Genomic DNA, 19,130 nt, shown 5'->3' with positions numbered 1-19,130 from the left:
TTTCTTATTGAACTTCTATAGATCTAATTCGCCCAGTACTTTGAGCGGAGACAAGATCTTTGTTTTTTCTTTTTTACCACAAGTTTTCTCATACCACATTTCAAATAAAACTAATCATGTTGACAACGAGAGTGAGAGAATTAAACCTCTCTCAACAAGTCAGCATAACAAAGTAAAACTACAGTCTAACTACAGTGACACACGAACCACATCTTCAAGAGCAAATTTATCTACCAGAGAATTATGGTTTTCAATCAATTTTTACATTGAGAAGAAACTTAACAAGAGGAGGACAGGAAAAGTACCACCTTCTGTATTCGTGTAAAAATTTTCAGGCAATGCAAGACTTGCATCGTCAAAAAATGTTCGATACTTCAGTGAGAGTGCTGGCAACAGGGACCCATTCTGGGTCGAGATAGATGACATAATACGTGCATAGAAACTATGAGTCCTCTACGAATCCAGGTTCAGATATCAAAGAATCGAGCTCCTTCGCCTTCTCGTCATTGAATCCTAAGGCAGCCAGTACTTGATGACCTGGTGATTCTTCTTGCCGCCACAATCCAAGAAGCAGATGAGTGGTTGTAATCTCCCCATTCTCACCTGCATTCCATGTTGAACAATATAGTCAGGCAGAAATCTTCTTCCTTCTCTGGAAAATGAGTTAGAAGGGAAAAGCAGAAGGGATAGATGTTGGCAAGCTACGCTAGAAATTTTAAACATCTAGCACGGCGAGAGGCAAACCAACCAAAAATTTCTATGACTTTGCCAGGAAACCAACTCAACAGTAAGGCAATGATTCCTTCAATAACTTCAGAGGTCAAATCACTACTCCAAATTCGAAGGCCATTAAGTAAACAACTCTTATTGGTAACAGGTTCATTATGAAGCAATCAAAACCATTCGTTAATTTAAAATGTTTGTCATCATGTTTGATGAGTTTACTACAAAAGCTCAAATGCGATGCCCATTAACGATCAAACAATTTACTCTATGAGAATAATGTTTCTATAGTATCTCAAGATGTGCAAGTTCTCCACCAAATCCACCTTAGAAATTACAAAAGAGCTTCCCACTCGATTCTTGTATTTTGGTCAAATTACATCAAGTTCTCTTGGATTTGGAAATTTACATGCAGACCTTATTATTCAGATCTGTTCAAATTGCAAAATCCCCATGCCCTTCTTTCTGACAAGAATAGCTGGTGTCAACAAAAGTGTATTCCAAAACTACCCCTTTGACTTTCAGTCTTTCGCTTTGATCTAAACCCACAGAAGAAATGCTTTCATCAGTGGTGCTGCAAATGCTTATGGGCATGGTCCATAAATTTCAGTTACCATTCGGATGTAAATGTAAAGAGTCTATTCTCAAATTTAAATGCAATAAAACTATTATCTCATTTGACGAATTTAATTAATGAACGTAAAACAACTAATTTTGACTACATGGTTAAATAAATCAAATAAATTGAAAAGATCAAATATATAATTAATGGCTAAAATATAACTTGGTTATAAATAACATAGTAAATAGATTACAAAAACTATAATCATTTTTAAAGTTCTAGATAATTAAAGCGTTAAGTACTTTAAGTAAATATTTCAAATATACTAAATATACAGAAAATCAAGCAAATAAAAGAGCAGGAGAATCTATTTTATAATTTTTAAATTGATTAGAAATTTACTTAATAACTTAAATAACTTAAAGTAATTACATATTTAACTAATTAAGTGATTATTCTAAAGGTATATTAACCCATGTTGCTTATATCTTACTCTATTCTAATTACTAAAAGAAAAATAGATTGTTTACTTCTTTTTGCTAGTGTCTTTTTCCTGATTTTTTTCTTTTTATTCTTTTTCCGGTTCTTCTTCTTCATTATTCCCCTGTCCGACCCACCCAACAACCCCTGTCCTAACAACTCCAACCTCCCTGCCCCTCCCTACCCCAAATTGCCTTTGCCCTTCCCCCTACTCCACCTCCAACCTGGCCACCTGATTCCTTAGTTGTGGGTGTGTGCCTATGTCTTGATGTGTGTGTGTTGGGGGGTGGGGGGGGGGGGTGGGGGGGCGCGTGGTCATGTCTATATGTGCTCATATATATATATAGATAATAGATATATAGAGGGATTGATAGACATGTATGTGCATGTTGTGACTGTGTGTGTATGTGTATATTTGTTGTGGTATATATATGTATATGTTTTGCCAATGATAAGTTTTGAGAATGAGAGAGGAGAGGGGAGAAGAAGATGAAAAAGTAAAAAATTAAGATATTTTCAATTTTACTTGGTATTTTCTCCATCCAGCTCATATCAAGAAACACCTGTGCTAATAAAGCTTTGGCAGTTTATTTGTAAAAACATATTTGTTCAATTCAACTCCATAGTAATGCGATCAGCTAGGCCTAATTAGAGACGGAGAGTTGAAATTTTAAAATTGAACAATATTTTTATCGGTACAACATTTTATTGTTTAGTTTTTCTTATTAGTAGTAACTATCCCTATAAATTTTCATTAAGCTCATTCAAGCTCCTAAAATTGAACCATTCCCAGGCCAAAAAGAATTAACCCCCAACTCACCCACCCCCACCCCCACCAGCACCCCACCCCACCCCCAAAAAGAAAAGAGAAAAAGGAAAAACCAGAAAGAAGAAAGACAGAAGAAACACAAAGGACAGCTACGAAAGGGCGCAAGCATAAAGATACAAGGCTACTTGTACCACATGATTCCAAATCGGCTACATTAGCTTACAAGAAAGCATTGACCATGGTAGAGCTCCGACTTATCTAAAAGACATGCACCAAATAAAGCAAGAGTATACTACCATAGACATGGAAATGCAGTGGGTCTAGACTCTAGGATGGATTTGACCAAACCTGAGACGCACCGAGGCCCGTCCCAACTTGCGCATTGTAGGGCCCAAAACCCACCCTGACCCATTTCAAGCCCTAACCCACCCCTGAACCCAACACATCTAACCTGCCAAACCCAATTGGTAGATTTTTTTTTTCCTTCAATTAATTGATATAATTAAGAGGGAAATATAAACTTTAACCTATTGTACATGTCCAAGAAGTTGTTGTTATGTTAACTATAATTTTTTTTGCAAATATATGTATTGGATAAGAAGTTAAAAATCCTAAATAAATTGACTGTATGTGTATATATATACTTCGGGGCGAGTTCAAACCAAAACCGACAAAATTCAAAATCCAATACCACCCCTAGACCTGTTGAGTCATCTCTGAACCCCCCCCCCCCCCAAATGGGGCTGGCTTTGGTGGGGTCAATGTACCCAAACTCGTTGACAAGTAAATACTACTAAATGCAATTTCTTAGGGCGTACCAAGGCTGGGCAAAGAGGCAAGGAACACCGTAAGATCTTAAATTTGTAGCACAAAATTGCATATCTCAAGTTTTGTCATGTCAGCAATAACATAGCATATAGTTTGTGCACTTGGAAAAAACCTCTATCAGAACATTCCTAGGCATTCATAACAAAGATGAAATATGTTCTAAGAAAATTAAGTTGGTTACTATAGATTTGCCAACTAACAAAAAACATCTCACCAGATTTGAGCTTTTCATCAATAGCCCAATCAAGGGCCCTCTGAGCCGCTTCAGTTAAAGGAGGATGCTCAGGACTGAAGAAGAACATTTCAGGCTTTCCACGCAGCTTCAAGATTTCATCACGCACTTTAAGAAGTGTAATTCCATTCGCTCGCAGGAATTTCGAAGCAAAACTGGTTCCTGGCAACTACAGATTATAAGATAGAAGTCCAATTCTCTCAAGCAAACTACTATAGGTATTACCGTTACTACCCTAGACGAACAAATAAGTAAATAATTGTGGTTTTATGTGTAAGATATTTGGATCATATTGATTAACAGCTCAAAAAGTGCAGTTAGAATGAAACTTCAAAAGTCTTCTGCTCTCATGCAGAATGATTTTAGAATTTTAAAATTCTCAAAAAATTAACAACCACAATAACATTGTTATTACCTCCTCATCCTCTCAGTTTGATCATCACTTTTTATGCAATTAAACTGACCTGTATTGAATATCGACAAAGGTCCCAATCCAAGGGACATTGTTTTTGTGTAATTTATGTATCAAAGATAAATTACAGATCCAAACTAATACAAACAAAACTCAGAGGTAAAAATAGCTGACCCTCAATCAAGATCCCCATCAGAAGTGCTTCAGTGTCGGTGGTTGGGGACTTGATCTTCCTTGCTTCCAACTCAGACATTGCAAAAGACTTTATTGCCTTTGATGACCATCTAATATTTGGCTCAACCAAATCCATAACAACTCAATCACAACAGAAGGACACCAAGAGAACAAATATGCCATGAACAACAAATATATTCATGAAGCGAACTCCAAAAAGCTTAGTCTAACAGGGACAATAGGCCAATACATACGGGATTCAAACTCACCTGGGGATTTTCTCAGTGGCATCAGTCCTGTCTGGCTTTCTGCAAGTTCATTAAAAAAATCAGCATCTTCACTTAGAAACCCACTTCCTTCATGTTTAAGCACAAATATCCCAACTTCATGTTACCATAAAACTGTACACTACTTCATGTTATCATAAAACTTGTATCAAATGAGTGTACTTTTGCTTACACATAAATGTAATTCAAGATAGCTTATACCTAAATGTAACTCAAGCTTGCAATATGAATCCTCAAAATTCAAATACCTACTGAAGTTAATTGTGAATGCAAGGACGTATTTTACAATTACACATAATGTAAATAAAGATTTCTACTGTCTGCCATGAACCATAAATACTAGAATACCTTCCGTAACTTAACTAGAAAGAACATGGGCCATAAACGACCACACATGACCACTATCTCAATAAGCATTATAAAAGAATTGCAATGGTATCTCACACTCTATTAACATTCCCACAGTTCTTGGCGACATGATCCAAGGCAAAAAAATAAAAAATATAGTTCCCACAGGTATAAATTCCACATTCAAGCCAAGAAACAATTGAAAATGCCCAAGTAAATGTGTCGTAAACAAAAATACAACAAAATTACACACACAAAAACTGAAGGAATCATGAAAAATTACGAAGTGGGGAGGCTGAACGAAATTGTGGCACTGATGCGACGCCGTCTTGTGAAAAGGGGTCTGATACTTGAAGACTGGAGTGAGAATTTGTTCATGGCTATAGTGCCAAGCCATTGACTTCGTAGACTGATATGCAGACCAAGAGCTGATTTATTCAGGTTGAATTGTTTGAGTTCGGGTCGGGTTATTGAGGTTGCTGAGAGAGAGTGAGCTGCCATTTTTCGAAGAATTTCTTTCCTTTGTGTGAGAAAGTGAGTCAGAATGTTCTGCTCAACGGAATCTGGATAGGGGGAGACGGACAACATTGGTTAAGTCATAAATGGACTCAATTCGGGTCAAGGCCCATAATGTTTGGGCTCTTCAAATGGCCCAATAAGTGTTTTACTGACATTTTTTTTTTCTATTTAGATATGCTAATGGCGGAACATTATTCAAACTCGAACTCATTATTTATACTATATTATTAAGGGAGAGTACCTTTTCGGTGTCTTTCTCTTTTTGGTCTATTATTTTTTATTTTTTTAATTATTTCAGCTGGGTTTTTTTTTCCCCCTCAATCTCCACTTTTTCTTTGTATCAACTTCTATATTTTTTTTCCGCCCACTTTTTTCTAAATAACTACTTAGATCTCTATCTTTTTAATGTTTTTGTTTATTTAAGTAAAATATATAATTTGAAAATATAATGATTATATCTTAATATTTTAAATTAATTGTACATAAATTTTAGTGTGCCACACACGTTAGTAATAATTAATATTCAGACTTAAATCCATTGTTTTTACCTTAGACTCAGACCTATACCTATTGAAATAAATATTTTGGGTATGAATAGGGTCTAAATCCTAAAATACCCGGGGTATAGATATGGGTATGGTTATTGACTGAACAAAATCTAATATTGTAAAAATTCATATTTATCCGCTAACTTAATCATTGAATTTGTAACTTTTTTATGAATCAATTGATTAGATTTATTTTATCTTCTAAAATTCTTAAATATTGGACATAGTTTATTAATTTTTTTTACGTGTTGATATTTTAAAAAGAAATTGCTAGAGTTTTACATATTTATTTTCGCATGACAACTCCAAATTAAAATTAGATAACATTAATTTGAAAGTAAAGTGATAGTTTACAAAATAAAAAATACATAAGAAATTTGAACTAGTCAATCTCGACTAATATAACTGATAAAATTTGTTTGAATTTAAATTGTAAAAAACTCATGAAATGAAAGTTGAACGAAATTTCAATAAAAGAATCGCTCTAAAGTTAAAATATGATTTTTATACTCTCTTTTCTTTTTTCTTGCTAGTTCTTTCATTTTCGTTCAGCCTCCCGCTCTCGGATGGAATATGCACACCCGGTGTAATATTTTGTCCGAGAGTAAACACTTTTCTAAATTTAGTTAACACATGGGAGTGGATGAGTGGGTAGTCGTTTATTATTTTCAATTCATTGGGGGTATGCGAATACGCTTGGCCAACAGTGTCTGGTGGCTCGAGCTGGCGCCTGGCGGTGATACTCAAGCCACCTCGAGTCCAGGGCTCGAGTTCAGCGCCTAGTGGTGATACACCTCGAGCCTGAGGTGCAAGGGTAATTGAGGTGGAGCGGGGTGGGTGCGCGGCCTCGAGCTGGGGGGTGGTGCTCGAGCGGGGGGGGGGGGGGGGGCAAGGCTCCCCCTTTAGCTCGAGGCTGTCCGGCTCGAGGCAGGCGCCTCGGGCTGGAGGGGTCTGGTGCGTTGGGGGTGCTGGGCTCAAGGCAGGTTGCCTCGAGCTCGGTCGTGTAGGCCTAGCTAGGCTGGGCTCGAGGCGGTGCCTAGAGCTCGATCGGGCTCGAGGTACTGCCTCGAGCTGGGTGGTGCTGGGCTCTAGGTGCCCCCTCACACCCAAAGGCTCGAGTCCTCAAGTGTTGGAAGGAGGTGCTTATTTTTGCATCCCTTGGGTTTTGAATTCAGGTCAAAAGGATGTTAAGTGGAAACTCCAACCACTACACCATCAAATATTTCTTAACAATATTTGTTCTCATTCTCTATTGGTAGAGGTTATTCAGAACTTATTCATCTTTTGTGCTGAATTCTTTCATTTGTTTTGAAAAATTCGACGTCATCTTCAAGAGATGAGATTCCCCGTAAATAATTCTTACATTTGGTGATAGAGCCTCCCAAGACCTTGGTAAACATGAAGCGGCGCAACTTTTTTTAAGGATGTAGCCTCTTGGGGTGATTTTTTCACTATCCATTAGGTTGAAAATTTTGTTAGGGAACTCGATAGTCCTCCACATTCATAAATGTAGTCACTACACTTACTAAGTTGTTGTTTTGTTCTCTTATGATTTGTATTTATCAGATGTTGTCTCAAAGGATGTTTTTGCTCAAGCCCCATAGTTAGGTTTTTACCAACTTCGGAAGGGGGGGGGGGGCAAAATTTTTCAATTCCAATATTTTTATGAAGGGACATTGCCTCAAGAATTTGATAAGGGGATGTTGCCTCAAAGGATACTTCATGTCACAGAGTCGGTCTTTTACCAACTTCAAAGGGATGTAAAGTTTCCGGAATGCGACATTATTGACGAGGATCTCAATGAAAGTTCCATTTAGGGGGTCCCGGGGCAATAGCAACTTTTGCCTATATGACAATGACGATTTTTGCCTCTAGGGTCCTCGTGAAACTTCAAGGATCTCTATGTCTAAATTTATTTCGTTTGTTGGGACACGACAAGAAAACCAACTTCATTACTTAAAATTCAGAATACAAAGTTTTAGAAAAAATCAAATGGGGAGAAGGATATGTTGAGCTACTACTCGAGTTTTCTCCTATTACAAGTTAATAGCCAAAAAATAATTTTTCCCGCTATGTGAACTTTGAGTTACTCCTTCGTGACTTGTTGATCTTTTTGAGGTCACAAGATAACTCTTTCGATGGGATAGTTATCATCACGAGGAGTTAGCGCATTCGGCCCACGGTCAAATTGGCGTCCTTGGGGATAGTGGTTGACATATTCCTTTAAGTGTCCCCGCTGGATCAATTTTTCTATTTCATTCTTCAGGTGATGGCATTCCTCTGTCGTGCGTCCCCTGTCCCGGTGAAAACAACAATACTTATTGGATTTGAGTCTCTTGGGGTTATCTTTCATCTTTACCGGCCATTGACTGATTAGCCCTTGCTGTTCCGCCACCATTAATATCTCCCCCCTGGGAGCATTGAACGGGGTATAGTGAGCAAACCCCGCCGGTGGTACATGCTTGAATTCCTCTTTCTTTTTCAGCTCCTTTTTCTCTTCTCGACCCTTCCTTTTGCCACTAAGGGAAGGATCCAAAGCATTAGGCTCCTCAATTCGAATGTATTTCTGGGAGCGCACGAGTAAATCTCCCATGGTGCTAGGGGGCTTGCCGGTTATAGACTCCTTGAATCTTCCCGATAGCAGGTTCTGTTGGATAATACTAGCCAACAACTCATGATTAACATGGGGAACTTCATGCACTGCGTCCACAAATCTTTGGATGTAGTCTCTCAAAGTTTTGCCCTCCCTTTGATGAATGGTAAATAGAGATGCAGCCATTTTAGGAACATTTTTGTTCATGGAGAAGTGATGCAAGAAACGTTGAACCAACCGCTCGAGGCTAGAAATATTTCCATCGGGTAGTTGGTTGAACCAGGCTAATGCACGTTTCGAGAGCGTAGTGCGGAAGACCTTGCAGTAAGCGGCGTCACTCAAATCGTACCAATCAATCTTGGCGTAAAATTTGTCTAAGTGTTCTTGTAGGTCTCCCGTCCCATCATATTCCGATAGATTCGACACCTTGAGGTCTGCTAGGAGCGCTTCAGCTAGAATGTTTAGGGTAAAAGGGCTACGTCTTGGAGGAGCTACGGCCAATGACAAGTAGGAATCCTCGACTCCCTTAGATGGTGGGAGAGCTGAAGATTCTCGATTGCAGAGATTATGACCTTGAGTTTGTACAACTTCAGGCCTAGAGATCTTGTTGTTCACTTCCAACTGCCTCTGCTCCTCCTCCTCGGGAGCCGAGGATAACTCTCGACTTCTGTGAGGGGAAGGAGGGGTTGAGTTCGCAGGTTGTCGCGCTACAAATTGGGCTACGGCTTAGGCCGCCGCTCGAGTAACTGCATCACGTATCAGGGCGAGCAAAGCTTCTTGCGTCAGTTGGATCATCGGTTCTTAGGGTGGAGCTTTCGGGGGGAGTGCTCTCTCGGGAGGTGCTAGCGGAGATTGTCGATGTGGTGGAGGAATCTCCCCATTGAGGGGTACTTGCTCATGTGTCAGGGGGGTTACCTCCTGGGGCGGTGACCGTTCGCAAGGCGGGTCTTGTTTCGCCAAGGCTCAAGACCTGGTTTGCATACTCAGTATCGAGGTAAACGTTCCCACAGACGGCGCCAATGATGTAGTTGAGGTTTTTTTACTAAGAAATAAATCGAGAATTTTACTTCGGCATAATTGCACACCAGGTGAATTGCGATTTCCGAAAGAGGCGTTGTTTTCAAGAAAAATGGGTCTCAATCAATGAATAATGTCCCCCTAAAAAATTAATATTTTTTGTATTTATAATAGTATTGGAAATTATATGGTGTGGTGTGTTGCATTTGTTTAATGTGTGCCTCATATATGTTAAATTACTCTTTTACCCTCACAAGTTAATGTTTTTTACCAATGTACATCAATGAATATAATTTTTTTGAGAGGAGAAAATACATTCAAAAAATAATTTATGAGAGTGACAGTAAATGCAAAAATATAGTTAAAATGAGTAGACAAGTTTTTGTTCGTTTATGCTCTAAGGTTGAAGCTACTGGTATAGTATCTCGGACAAAAAACATGCTAGTGGGCGAACAAGTAGCAATGTCAATACAGATTTTGGCTCATCATCAGAAGCAAAGAACCACAAATGAAAATTTTAAACGTTATGGCGAAACAATTAGTAAGCATTTGAATATTCCAATAAGTTTGGTTTCTAGATTATTTATGTACTTATTTTAATGTATATAATAAGGATGCCGGTAGAAGACAAACCTAGATATCGAACACGTAAAAATAAAATTGCTCTTCTAATAAATGGACCACTTTTAGACAAAATCTCGTAGTTAACATGTTTAATACTGGGAGAGCACGGCATACTAGATTATTGCTTTATGTTTTTCTAGTGGCAGTTGTCAATTTATTGTTTATAATTACATTTATCTTGTAAACTAGTTCACGGGTGTTCCAAATAATTGAAATGGATTGTATTTCATTTTTTTGTTGACTAGACACCTCATTCGATTAATTGTTCCAAGGATAGTTATCTGGTTTATCTTTTTTTTTTTTTTTCTTGTATGATTAATCCTATAAAGAATGGATATTTCGACACAAGATACAAGAAGTCGTGGTAAGAATAAAAGAAAATGGAAGTATGAGGAAGATCCAAACTTGTTGAGGCTCTTTTGGATATGGTAAACCTTGGAGCATATAATTATCTGAATTATGTGGAAGAAAATATGCAAGTGTCTTTATCTAATTCAGGTTTGACGGCCAAGCCACATATTGAGTCAAGAATCAAAACTTTGAGAAGGGATTTTAATATTGTTTATGACATGTTGAATGGTCCTAATACAAGCGGCTTTGGTTGTGATCCAATGAAAAAATCTGTTTCAGCAGGAAAAGCTATATGGAAAGCATATCTACAGATTAGAAAGATCCCCAATCTCACTGCCACATAAATTATCAAAGTTGCATGCGGTATAGCTCAAAACCATGAGTTAACTAACGTAATTTTTATGAACATAATTTCAATCCATTTCTAAGCGTTCCTTTCTATTACCAATCATGTGAATGGAATCACCTAAGGAATGATAATTCCAATGCCTTATATTTCTTGTATATACCAATCAAAGGAATGCTATTCAAATATGATTCCTTTTCCATCTTATTCAATTCCTAACTTCATTCTATTCCTCTCAATTCCATTCTTACATATCAATCATGTCCTGAGAGTCGAAACCATCTTAAAGCGCATAGGAGATCTCACTGTCACATACTAACAGGGGACAGTTCCTTTCTTGGAATTCACTGTCCTTACTACATATTCCAATTGCAGTGGACAAGGCTTATAATGACCATGTCTTGTGACTCAGCCATTGCTCGCCAAGTCCAAGATACAGCTTCGTATGCACACAATTGCCATGATTCCTCAAGTCAGAAGACTAATCCCATACTATCATAATCGAAAATTCCAGTTATACCGACCAAGCCATCAAGGCTTTCATATGACTATTCCCGCAAGTCAATTCAGTCATTCGACTACTTTGCCAACTAATTCATTAAAATTGCATAAACGACCTACATCTCCCTCCAATGAAACACGACACTGCAATATTTAGTGCGAGTCTCTATAGGACTCTCAATGCCCTATCTCGAGATCCTCGAGTTGAAACATTTCAGACCGACCCTTAAATTTTGGCTTCATAGTTCCAACATATGCGCAACCTAATTCCACGGGGTAACTTTCGGTCTGTGGATATTTGTTGTGATATTGAAATACCGTTCAATGTAAGTAATAAGCACAATAAACACATGAGCCAATTATTAATACTTTTTATTTATCATTATATTACTTTACAAAGATTGACAAATAACAAACAACCAATCTAATTGACTTTTTGATCACCTATTCTAACAATAACATAGGAAGTAAATTGTATTTTGCCTACAATAAAATGTCACTCATCAATTTTATGTAAGAGCGCCTATGTAATAAATAAATCCCTTCATTAGTCAAACTTCACCACATTGGATGATGTTAACAAAAAATAAGGGATAAAAATTTATAGTTATCTCTAATTGACTTATTACTAATTTATTACAGGTTAAATAAATCTTTTTATGATCAAATTATCCTTGTATATCTTAATATGTTAATGCATGTGAATAGGTATATCTTCACTGTTATAATGGTAGTTTAGTCACAAAAGATTTATTTGATCTACAATAAGTCAGTAACAAGTCAATCGAGGATAAGTATTGATTTTCATTCAGATTTTTTGTTAATCTCAATAAATTCATTGAATTTTCACCAACGGAAGGACCTATTTGTTAGATAGAAGCAAGCATCAAGGGTCTTAAATATAGTTTTTAAACCCCAAAAAAGTTTACGTGTAATTATACCAAACTTTAGAAGAGATGAGCGTAATTACCTCTAACAATAATTTAGTAAAATATGAGGCTCAAACAATAATTTCAAAATAGTTTAAAACTTAACTAAACCCTGCTTAAAAATAAGAGAAAAGAAAGAAATTCCTTAACAGTTTTCACAATGATGGACTTCACGGTGAATGGTGGGCCCTAACGGCTATAGTGATGAGGGGTTAGATTCTCTTAGAAAAAACGACCGTGTATATATTTTAAAGAAAATTTAAACAAATTTAACCAAACACCCAAGAACAAAAACCAATGTTTTCACAAACCACACACCACATAAATAGGTTGAACAATGGGAATCAAGAAAGGAAAAAGGTAATATTAAGAAAGGACTAATCTATAAGTAGGGCTTAATCCGATGGGATCTTGCTTTATATCAGCCGTAGATTGAAGCGAACGCTTTACGTCGCATCCCCAATGCATGATTCCCACTTTGAAAATTCAGGCCTTATCAGTGCCTTTGGACTGCTGCTTCAAAATTGCGTCCAGCTTGTCGTCCAATTCTTCAACCTAAATATCCAACCAACCACATTAAATAAGTCCTCTCCATTATAAATATGACATTTTTTCTTTTTTTTTTTCTTTTTTTGGGTAATTACACCATTGTCTCATAAAATTTAGGTGTAATTATACATAAATCCTCTATAGTTTGTGAAATTACATCTAGATACTTTTTCTGTCTAGCAAATAGATTCCTACATTAGTTAAAATTCATCAATTTTTTTATATTAGCAAAAAAATTGAACGAAAATTCATATTTACCCCAACTGACTTATTGTAGTCCAAATAGATTTTTTGTGACCAAATTGTCTGTATACATCTTAACACGCTAATATATGTGGGGAAATATATTTTCACCCTTATTAGGGTAATTTGGTTAGAAAAAAATTGTTTGACCTACAATAAGTCTCATAATATAAATTTTTATTCACTTTTTTGCTAATATCAATAGATTTGTGAGTTTTGATTGACAGAGGGATTTATTTGTTAAACGAAAACAAACATCATGGGTATTAGGTATATAATTTATCAAACTACATAAATTTACAGATAATTATACCAAATCTTATGAGAGGGCGTTATAATTATCTTTTCTTATTTTTGCTTACGAAAATAGGAAAGCAATAGCATACCCCACATACACTTCAATGAAAATTGCACCCGCACCATATATACTAGCTAGGGTTTTTATACCTAATTTATTATCGTAAAATAATAATAATAATAATAACATAAGAATCAATACATATATCAAAATGTGCCTTAAGCCCAACCAAATATTTTAGCAATTCAGACCCACATCATAGATATGACATCGTTCGACTTTAAATATATCAATCTTAGTTGCTTGCATAGAATCTTGTTTAAAATTTTATTCGAACACTTTAAAATTTTAGTTCAAAAATAAGTGGGTGTTTGGCTAAGCTTGTTTAAAAAATCATATAAGCTCAGGCATTTTATAAAATATTTAATTTTAGACCTTATAAGATGTTTGAATGTAGATTAAATATAAGTTTATGAAGTGTTTGGATAAAATTATATTATGAAGTTTATAATGTGTTAGAAATAATAAGTTTGTAATAAATTTAAAGAAATTTTGTTAAGATTTTAAAAATAAATCGACAACTCTTTACTTTTTTATAAAAAAAAATATAATTTATAAACTCTTAACATCTTACTTTTAGAGCTTATATATAAGACATTTTTCTAACAAAATTATTAAATGTTTTATAGCATTCTATAAATTTTTATATAAACTCACTCATACATTTTTTTTATATTTTTAAAATTTTAAAATATCTTATAAAATATAGGAACTCGTCCCGACAGAAGGCGGGACAGGTGCACGTGCCTATCAATACCAACCCAACTACTCCAATTAATTCAAATCAAGGAAGTCCAACTTGCCTACCCTATCATTAAATTACGTATCATTCTTTCTCAATTATTATTGTTATTATTTCTTTAAAAAAAAAATAGCATAGATGCTGAATTTCATTTTTGAAATTAACTAATTAGAGTGATGAACAAAACAAAATTGATTAACTATACCTTATCCATCAAATCCTCAACCATTTGAGCATCCTTCGTTGTTTCCTCAGCCAAATCCTCTACAAAACTAACCATCTTCTTCAGCCCGCCTTCCGGTAGCGCCTCCGCCATCTCTTCCGCCGCTTTATCAACTTCCGCCGCCACTTTACCCACCGTGTCCGCTATCTTCTCCACCGTCTCCGCCGCCATATCAACCTCCTCTGAGCACAGTACATATATATATATAGATTAATTCATGCTACGCCTGATATTTTGTGAACCGTCTGTATGAAAATATTACATTGTATTTTTATATTTTTAAAAAAATAAATTAGATATGAACCACTTAAGACTAATCTTACTTGTCAATGTCAACAGCCTTTGGACTAGGAAAGGTACGGTCACCAATAATCCCGCGATCCCAGCAATCCTGCCACACCGTTCGATTCATCCACCAATCGAAATTAATACACAATTATTTCGTGAGTGTAAATTTGAATTTAATTATTTTCGAATAAATTGAGATATTTTTTTCTTTTAAATCAAACAAAATAAATAAAATAGAACCATATATTGATAAATAACAAGTTTATATATCATGGAAACTTGAATTAAACGATAATATTGAGATCTCACAATTGAAAAATCTCGAGTTTGTGTTACATAGTAATTTGTTTTTTTTTTCTGGATCGTTTCTCTTGAACATATGCACTAATTTAGAACTATTAATTAAATATAATTAATCAACTTTGATACTTCCATACATACATGTGTACGAATATACTCATCATGCAATTAATGAGAAATCAAAGCTATATACGATCATAATATTACATGAACTTTTAACTAATGAAACGCATTCTGGAAACACGACTAACCATGGATTGTCTCCGGGCAGGGAGAATCCAGGGATGGGGAAAGAAGAGAAGAGATCTCCAGCAGCTTCAGGAGTAGCATTCCTAACAATTACAAAATCCCTACACCACCACCAATTAATTATTAACTAAATCTTTTTATTTTTTTTAAAAAAAAGGAATTTAAACACACACACACACATATGTATATATGTATGTATACTTTTTTCTGAAACCCTTGTAGCTGCTGCTGGTTCTTGTTGCTGATCTTTGCAGTGGAGAGGTAGTAGAAGTCCTGCAGGTAAGAAGTGAGCATATCATTTCTCCACCTACACCATTTCTGTGAGGTATTTGGGGATTCTGAAGAAGGGTGAAGGAAGTGGAAGATGAAGTAGCCATGGACTCTGATGTAGTGATTACTGATCAGTACTGTATATCAATGGCTGCTTTTTTGAGTTGTTGATCAGTGAGAGTTGGTTTTGGGGAAGAAGGCATCTATGGGTTGACTGCTTTTTTCTTTCATCAATAATGGAATCAACTTTATATATATATGATTCTGTGTTATAATGCTCTCTAGCTCCAACTCTAGTATATGCTCCGAAACACACTCGATGTATGTGTACAATTTAAGAGTAAATTATAATGATATTTTTTTAGATTTGGTATAATTATGCATACCCCTCGTTATTTGAAAAATTATAAATACCTCATAATGTTAGGTGAAATTATATAATCTTTAGATGGAGGTATGAAATTGTCAATTTAGCCTTCTAGTATTTTTTTATTTTTTTAAAAAATAAAAAATTTATGAAAAAAAACAAATGAGGTGGATGAAAAATTATAGAAATATTATCCATTCAATCCATATAAAAAAATTAAAAACTTTTAATAAATAATTAAATATATAATTTTTAACCTACAAGGATATTTTGGTTGGTTCATCATCAAAAATGGATTAAAACCTAACGAATTGGGTTATTCGTTAGAGGATCGTTAAAATCAAGGAGTATTGATAATTTTTCAAACCTAAAAAAAAGGTCGTCCCATAATTTATATTTTTTATTATATCAATTTAATTAAATAAAAAAAAGTAAATGGTTAAAATTGATAAAAGCGAATTGTCTTTAAAATGTACATAAATAGAAATTGACTGGTTGTGAAATAAATACGTAATTTCGGGAGTAACTTTTGGATGAGATTATGAACTCTTTAAAAATATTTTATAATTAAGATGTTGTAAACCATTTAATTGGTAAGTTTTTCAAAAAAGGCAACTTATAAAATATAAAAATAAGATATTACAGACTTTATAAGTTCGTATAAAAAGAATTGGAGTTTCCAATTTGTTTTTAACAAGTTGGTTCAATTACATTTAGTTTTTTCACAAATTTGGTTATAATAACATATTATAAGTTCCACAGTCTTAGTTTATTCAGACAATTTAAAAAAGGAAAAATTGCATAAAATCTCCCTGTGTTATGAAAACTCGGCAAAAAACCCCCAGTATTATTTTATATGTAAAAAAAAACCCCTATAATTATAAATGTTTCTCACTTGCCTAATTTCATCTCTGCCATCTAACGGAGTTAATTTTTTGCTTAAGTCCCCGTTATGCCCTTATTACTTATTACCGCTGTAAAAAAAAAAAAAAAAAAAAGGGGGGGCGGATGCTTCGTTTCTTTCTTCAGATGCCGCGAAGAAGTTGGGAGAAGAAGGGAAGACAACGACATACAGGTTAGGGCTTGCAATTTTTGGTTAAATCTTTCAAAATTCACCATTATTTGTATAAGTTTAGTTGTTTTAGGCTTAAGATCGAGTTTTGTGAAGCTATTGATTGAGAAGAAGAAGTAAAAACTAGGGTTTGTGAATTCGAATTTCTAGAATAATTTTAGCCAGTTAAACAAGACAATGATCTATAGAGATTCTCTAGTCACCAGTTTCTTTGCTTCCTAATTTGTTAACATAAGGACTTTAATATTGATAAAAAGTTGCTTCAGAAGAGAATCTCTGTTCAGTCTAACCTTTAAATTAGCTTCCTAATTTGGAGTGCCCATGTTGTATATGCAAATTGGTATAATTTCTAACTAATTTGCTTGGAGTGGTTGTAAGAGTATCTAATGAAGACTGTATTCTTTGCATGCTCCAGTACCCTTGGATGCTCAAGAGTAATTCTTGGTCAAAATCGAGCTGTTGAGATAACACGTTTAGAGGCATAACAGTGCGAAAAAGGTATATTTTCCTACCTTTTTGACTGAATATTTATTGTAAATTTGCACCGAATGCTTTGAACAGTGAATTCTTCCACTGTTGGTCCCCACACCCTAACCCCATTTGCTTGAAAAGTTGTATTGTATATTTGTTCATTTAATTATGCAAAGGGGTTGCGTCCCCACTTGCTTATGTAATTAACAGTTATTTACAAAGGGGTTGTGTCCCCACTTGTATATGTTGGTTACTGAATTTTTTATTTGTATATTTAATTGCAGAATGGTGTTGGCTGATTATGCTGATTTTGATATATGGCTTGGTGGTGTAATTGAATGGGTGCCTATAATTAAATATGTAGGTGGTAGTAGAGTATGGTTGCCAAATGTGGATAAAGAGAGATTATATTATGGGAACTTAATAGAAATGTATGCTAAAGCAGGGGGTAAGGGGCTAAATGTGGTTGTTTATTATTGCCTACCTGGACACACTTTAGATAATGGACTTAGGATGTTGAATGGGGATAAGGGTATTAGAAAATTGCTGAGAGATTATAAGGGGTTGAGTTTCTATATATGTTGAAGAAAAATAGGGCCCTTACTTCCTTTTCATGATGACTTTGAGCTCTTAAACCCAGAAGTTGAAATTAATGCCCCAGTTCTTGATGAAACCATAAATGCCCCTGAATTTTACTTTGATTCTTTTGAACATACAAATAACACAGTCTCTCTACACAATTCTAAATCTATACACCATCCCGATAATACTTCATCTTTGTTTGAGGATATACAAACTAACATAAGTGAAGAGGTTGAGAGGGAACAGGGAGTTAATGGTGGTGAGGGGAAGCAGGTTGGAGTTGAAGGGGGTGAGGGGGAGCAGGGAGTTGAAGAGAGGGATGGGAATGGTTCCAGTTCTAGGGATTCAACAGCATCTGAATGTCCTTCTTGGATGTTGGAAGATCTAGAGGGTCCTCTAGATGATGATATATTTGAAAATAGACCACCTGGCCATGCAAGAAAAATATTCAGAACAATAAGAGCATTTGTGAAAAAACAAAAAAACCAAGGAAAAGGGCAGTAGAGCAACAGAAGCGGGAGGATGAGATGAATATGGGGGCAGATGGTTGGTTTACTGATGCATTGGAAGAGGATGAGTTAGTTTCACTCCGGGGTTCAGATGACGAGGGACCTACTTACTCAGTGTGGAATGAGAGGACAGACTTGGGGAATGAGGATTTAACAGTTGGAATGAAGTTTCCAACTAGGGAAAAGTACATGGAGGTGTTGAGGGATTGGGACATAAAATTCCAACATAATGAGACAAAAAAGATAACAGCCACTTTGTAAGCGGGGATGTGATTGGAGGATCCATGCATCTGAAGTGATGAAAACAGCCACATTTCAGATCAAATCAATCAAAGGCAAACACACTTGTGCACACTTGACTGAAAACAAGCAGGCAAATTACAAGTACTTCGGTAAGAGGATTGAGAATATCATTCGTGACAATCCTAATGAAGGCTTAATCTCATTAAAAAACAAAATAAGGAGAGATGTTCAAATTGATTGCAATTTGCACAAAGTGTACAGAGCTAAAAGATATGAACTCCAATTGATCAAAGGTAACGTAAAGCTGCAATTTGAAAGGTTGTATGATTATTGTGCCACTGTAGATAAGTACAATCCTGGAAGTACTTTGGTATTGAAGGTGGATAGACAATTAAGTCCACTTGTACTCCAAAGGATGTAC

General features: G+C 35.5%; 3 protein-coding genes across 4 annotated transcripts; all 3 read right to left on the bottom strand.

The window, feature by feature from the left end:
- Positions 1-213: 213 nt before the first annotated feature.
- On the bottom strand, positions 214-5,390 carry LOC105155732 (Double Clp-N motif protein). 2 transcript variants are annotated; one of them, XM_011071662.3, is made up of 5 exons: positions 5,099-5,390; positions 4,450-4,488; positions 4,181-4,290; positions 3,577-3,756; positions 214-603 (listed from the first exon to the last, which is right to left on the bottom strand). In XM_011071662.3, exons 1-5 carry the CDS (start codon positions 5,314-5,316, stop codon positions 443-445), a joined length of 708 nt encoding a protein of 235 aa, XP_011069964.1. In that variant the 5' UTR covers positions 5,317-5,390; the 3' UTR covers positions 214-442. The 2 variants fall into 2 exon arrangements, with proteins under 2 accessions (XP_011069964.1, XP_011069973.1); XM_011071671.3 differs by lacking the exon at positions 214-603 and adding an exon at positions 971-1,262.
- A 2,611-nt stretch (positions 5,391-8,001) lies between these two features.
- LOC105156453 (uncharacterized) lies at positions 8,002-9,550 on the bottom strand. Its single transcript, XM_011072585.1, has 2 exons — positions 9,543-9,550; positions 8,002-9,142 (listed from the first exon to the last, which is right to left on the bottom strand). Exons 1-2 carry the CDS (start codon positions 9,548-9,550, stop codon positions 8,002-8,004), a joined length of 1,149 nt encoding a protein of 382 aa, XP_011070887.1.
- Positions 9,551-12,487: 2,937 nt separating this feature from the next.
- Positions 12,488-15,701, bottom strand: LOC105155725 (uncharacterized). The gene is made up of 5 exons (XM_011071649.3): positions 15,397-15,701; positions 15,198-15,296; positions 14,682-14,749; positions 14,341-14,540; positions 12,488-12,798 (listed from the first exon to the last, which is right to left on the bottom strand). The coding sequence occupies exons 1-5, from the start codon at positions 15,570-15,572 to the stop codon at positions 12,730-12,732; spliced, it is 612 nt and encodes a 203-aa protein (XP_011069951.1). The 5' UTR covers positions 15,573-15,701; the 3' UTR covers positions 12,488-12,729.
- Positions 15,702-19,130: the final 3,429 nt, after the last annotated feature.

The sequence above is a fragment of the Sesamum indicum genome, linkage group LG1 (genome assembly GCF_026168435.1).
Source record: "Sesamum indicum cultivar Baizhima isolate 11 linkage group LG1, ASM2616843v1, whole genome shotgun sequence".
NCBI lineage: Eukaryota > Viridiplantae > Streptophyta > Magnoliopsida > Lamiales > Pedaliaceae > Sesamum > Sesamum indicum.
The sequence above is the reverse complement of the archived record's forward strand: the minus strand, read 5'-3'. Positions and strand labels throughout refer to the sequence as shown.

Excerpts from the sequence above, each read along its gene's own strand:
- LOC105155732 (XM_011071662.3), bottom strand. The coding sequence starts at position 5,316 with ATGGCAGCTCACTCTCTCTCAGCAACCTCAATAACCCGACCCGAACTC. Across the intron at positions 4,489-5,098 it reads TCGTTCAGCCTCCCCACTTC|AAAGCCAGACAGGACTGATG; the intron begins GTAATTTTTCAT and ends ATGAACTTGCAG. Across the intron at positions 4,291-4,449 it reads GCCACTGAGAAAATCCCCAG|ATGGTCATCAAAGGCAATAA; the intron begins GTGAGTTTGAAT and ends GCCAAATATTAG.
- LOC105155725 (XM_011071649.3), bottom strand. The coding sequence starts at position 15,572 with ATGGCTACTTCATCTTCCACTTCCTTCACCCTTCTTCAGAATCCCCAA. Across the intron at positions 14,750-15,197 it reads CTGCCCGGAGACAATCCATG|GATTGCTGGGATCGCGGGAT; the intron begins GTTAGTCGTGTT and ends ACGGTGTGGCAG. Across the intron at positions 12,799-14,340 it reads TTGAGGATTTGATGGATAAG|GTTGAAGAATTGGACGACAA; the intron begins GTATAGTTAATC and ends TTGGATATTTAG.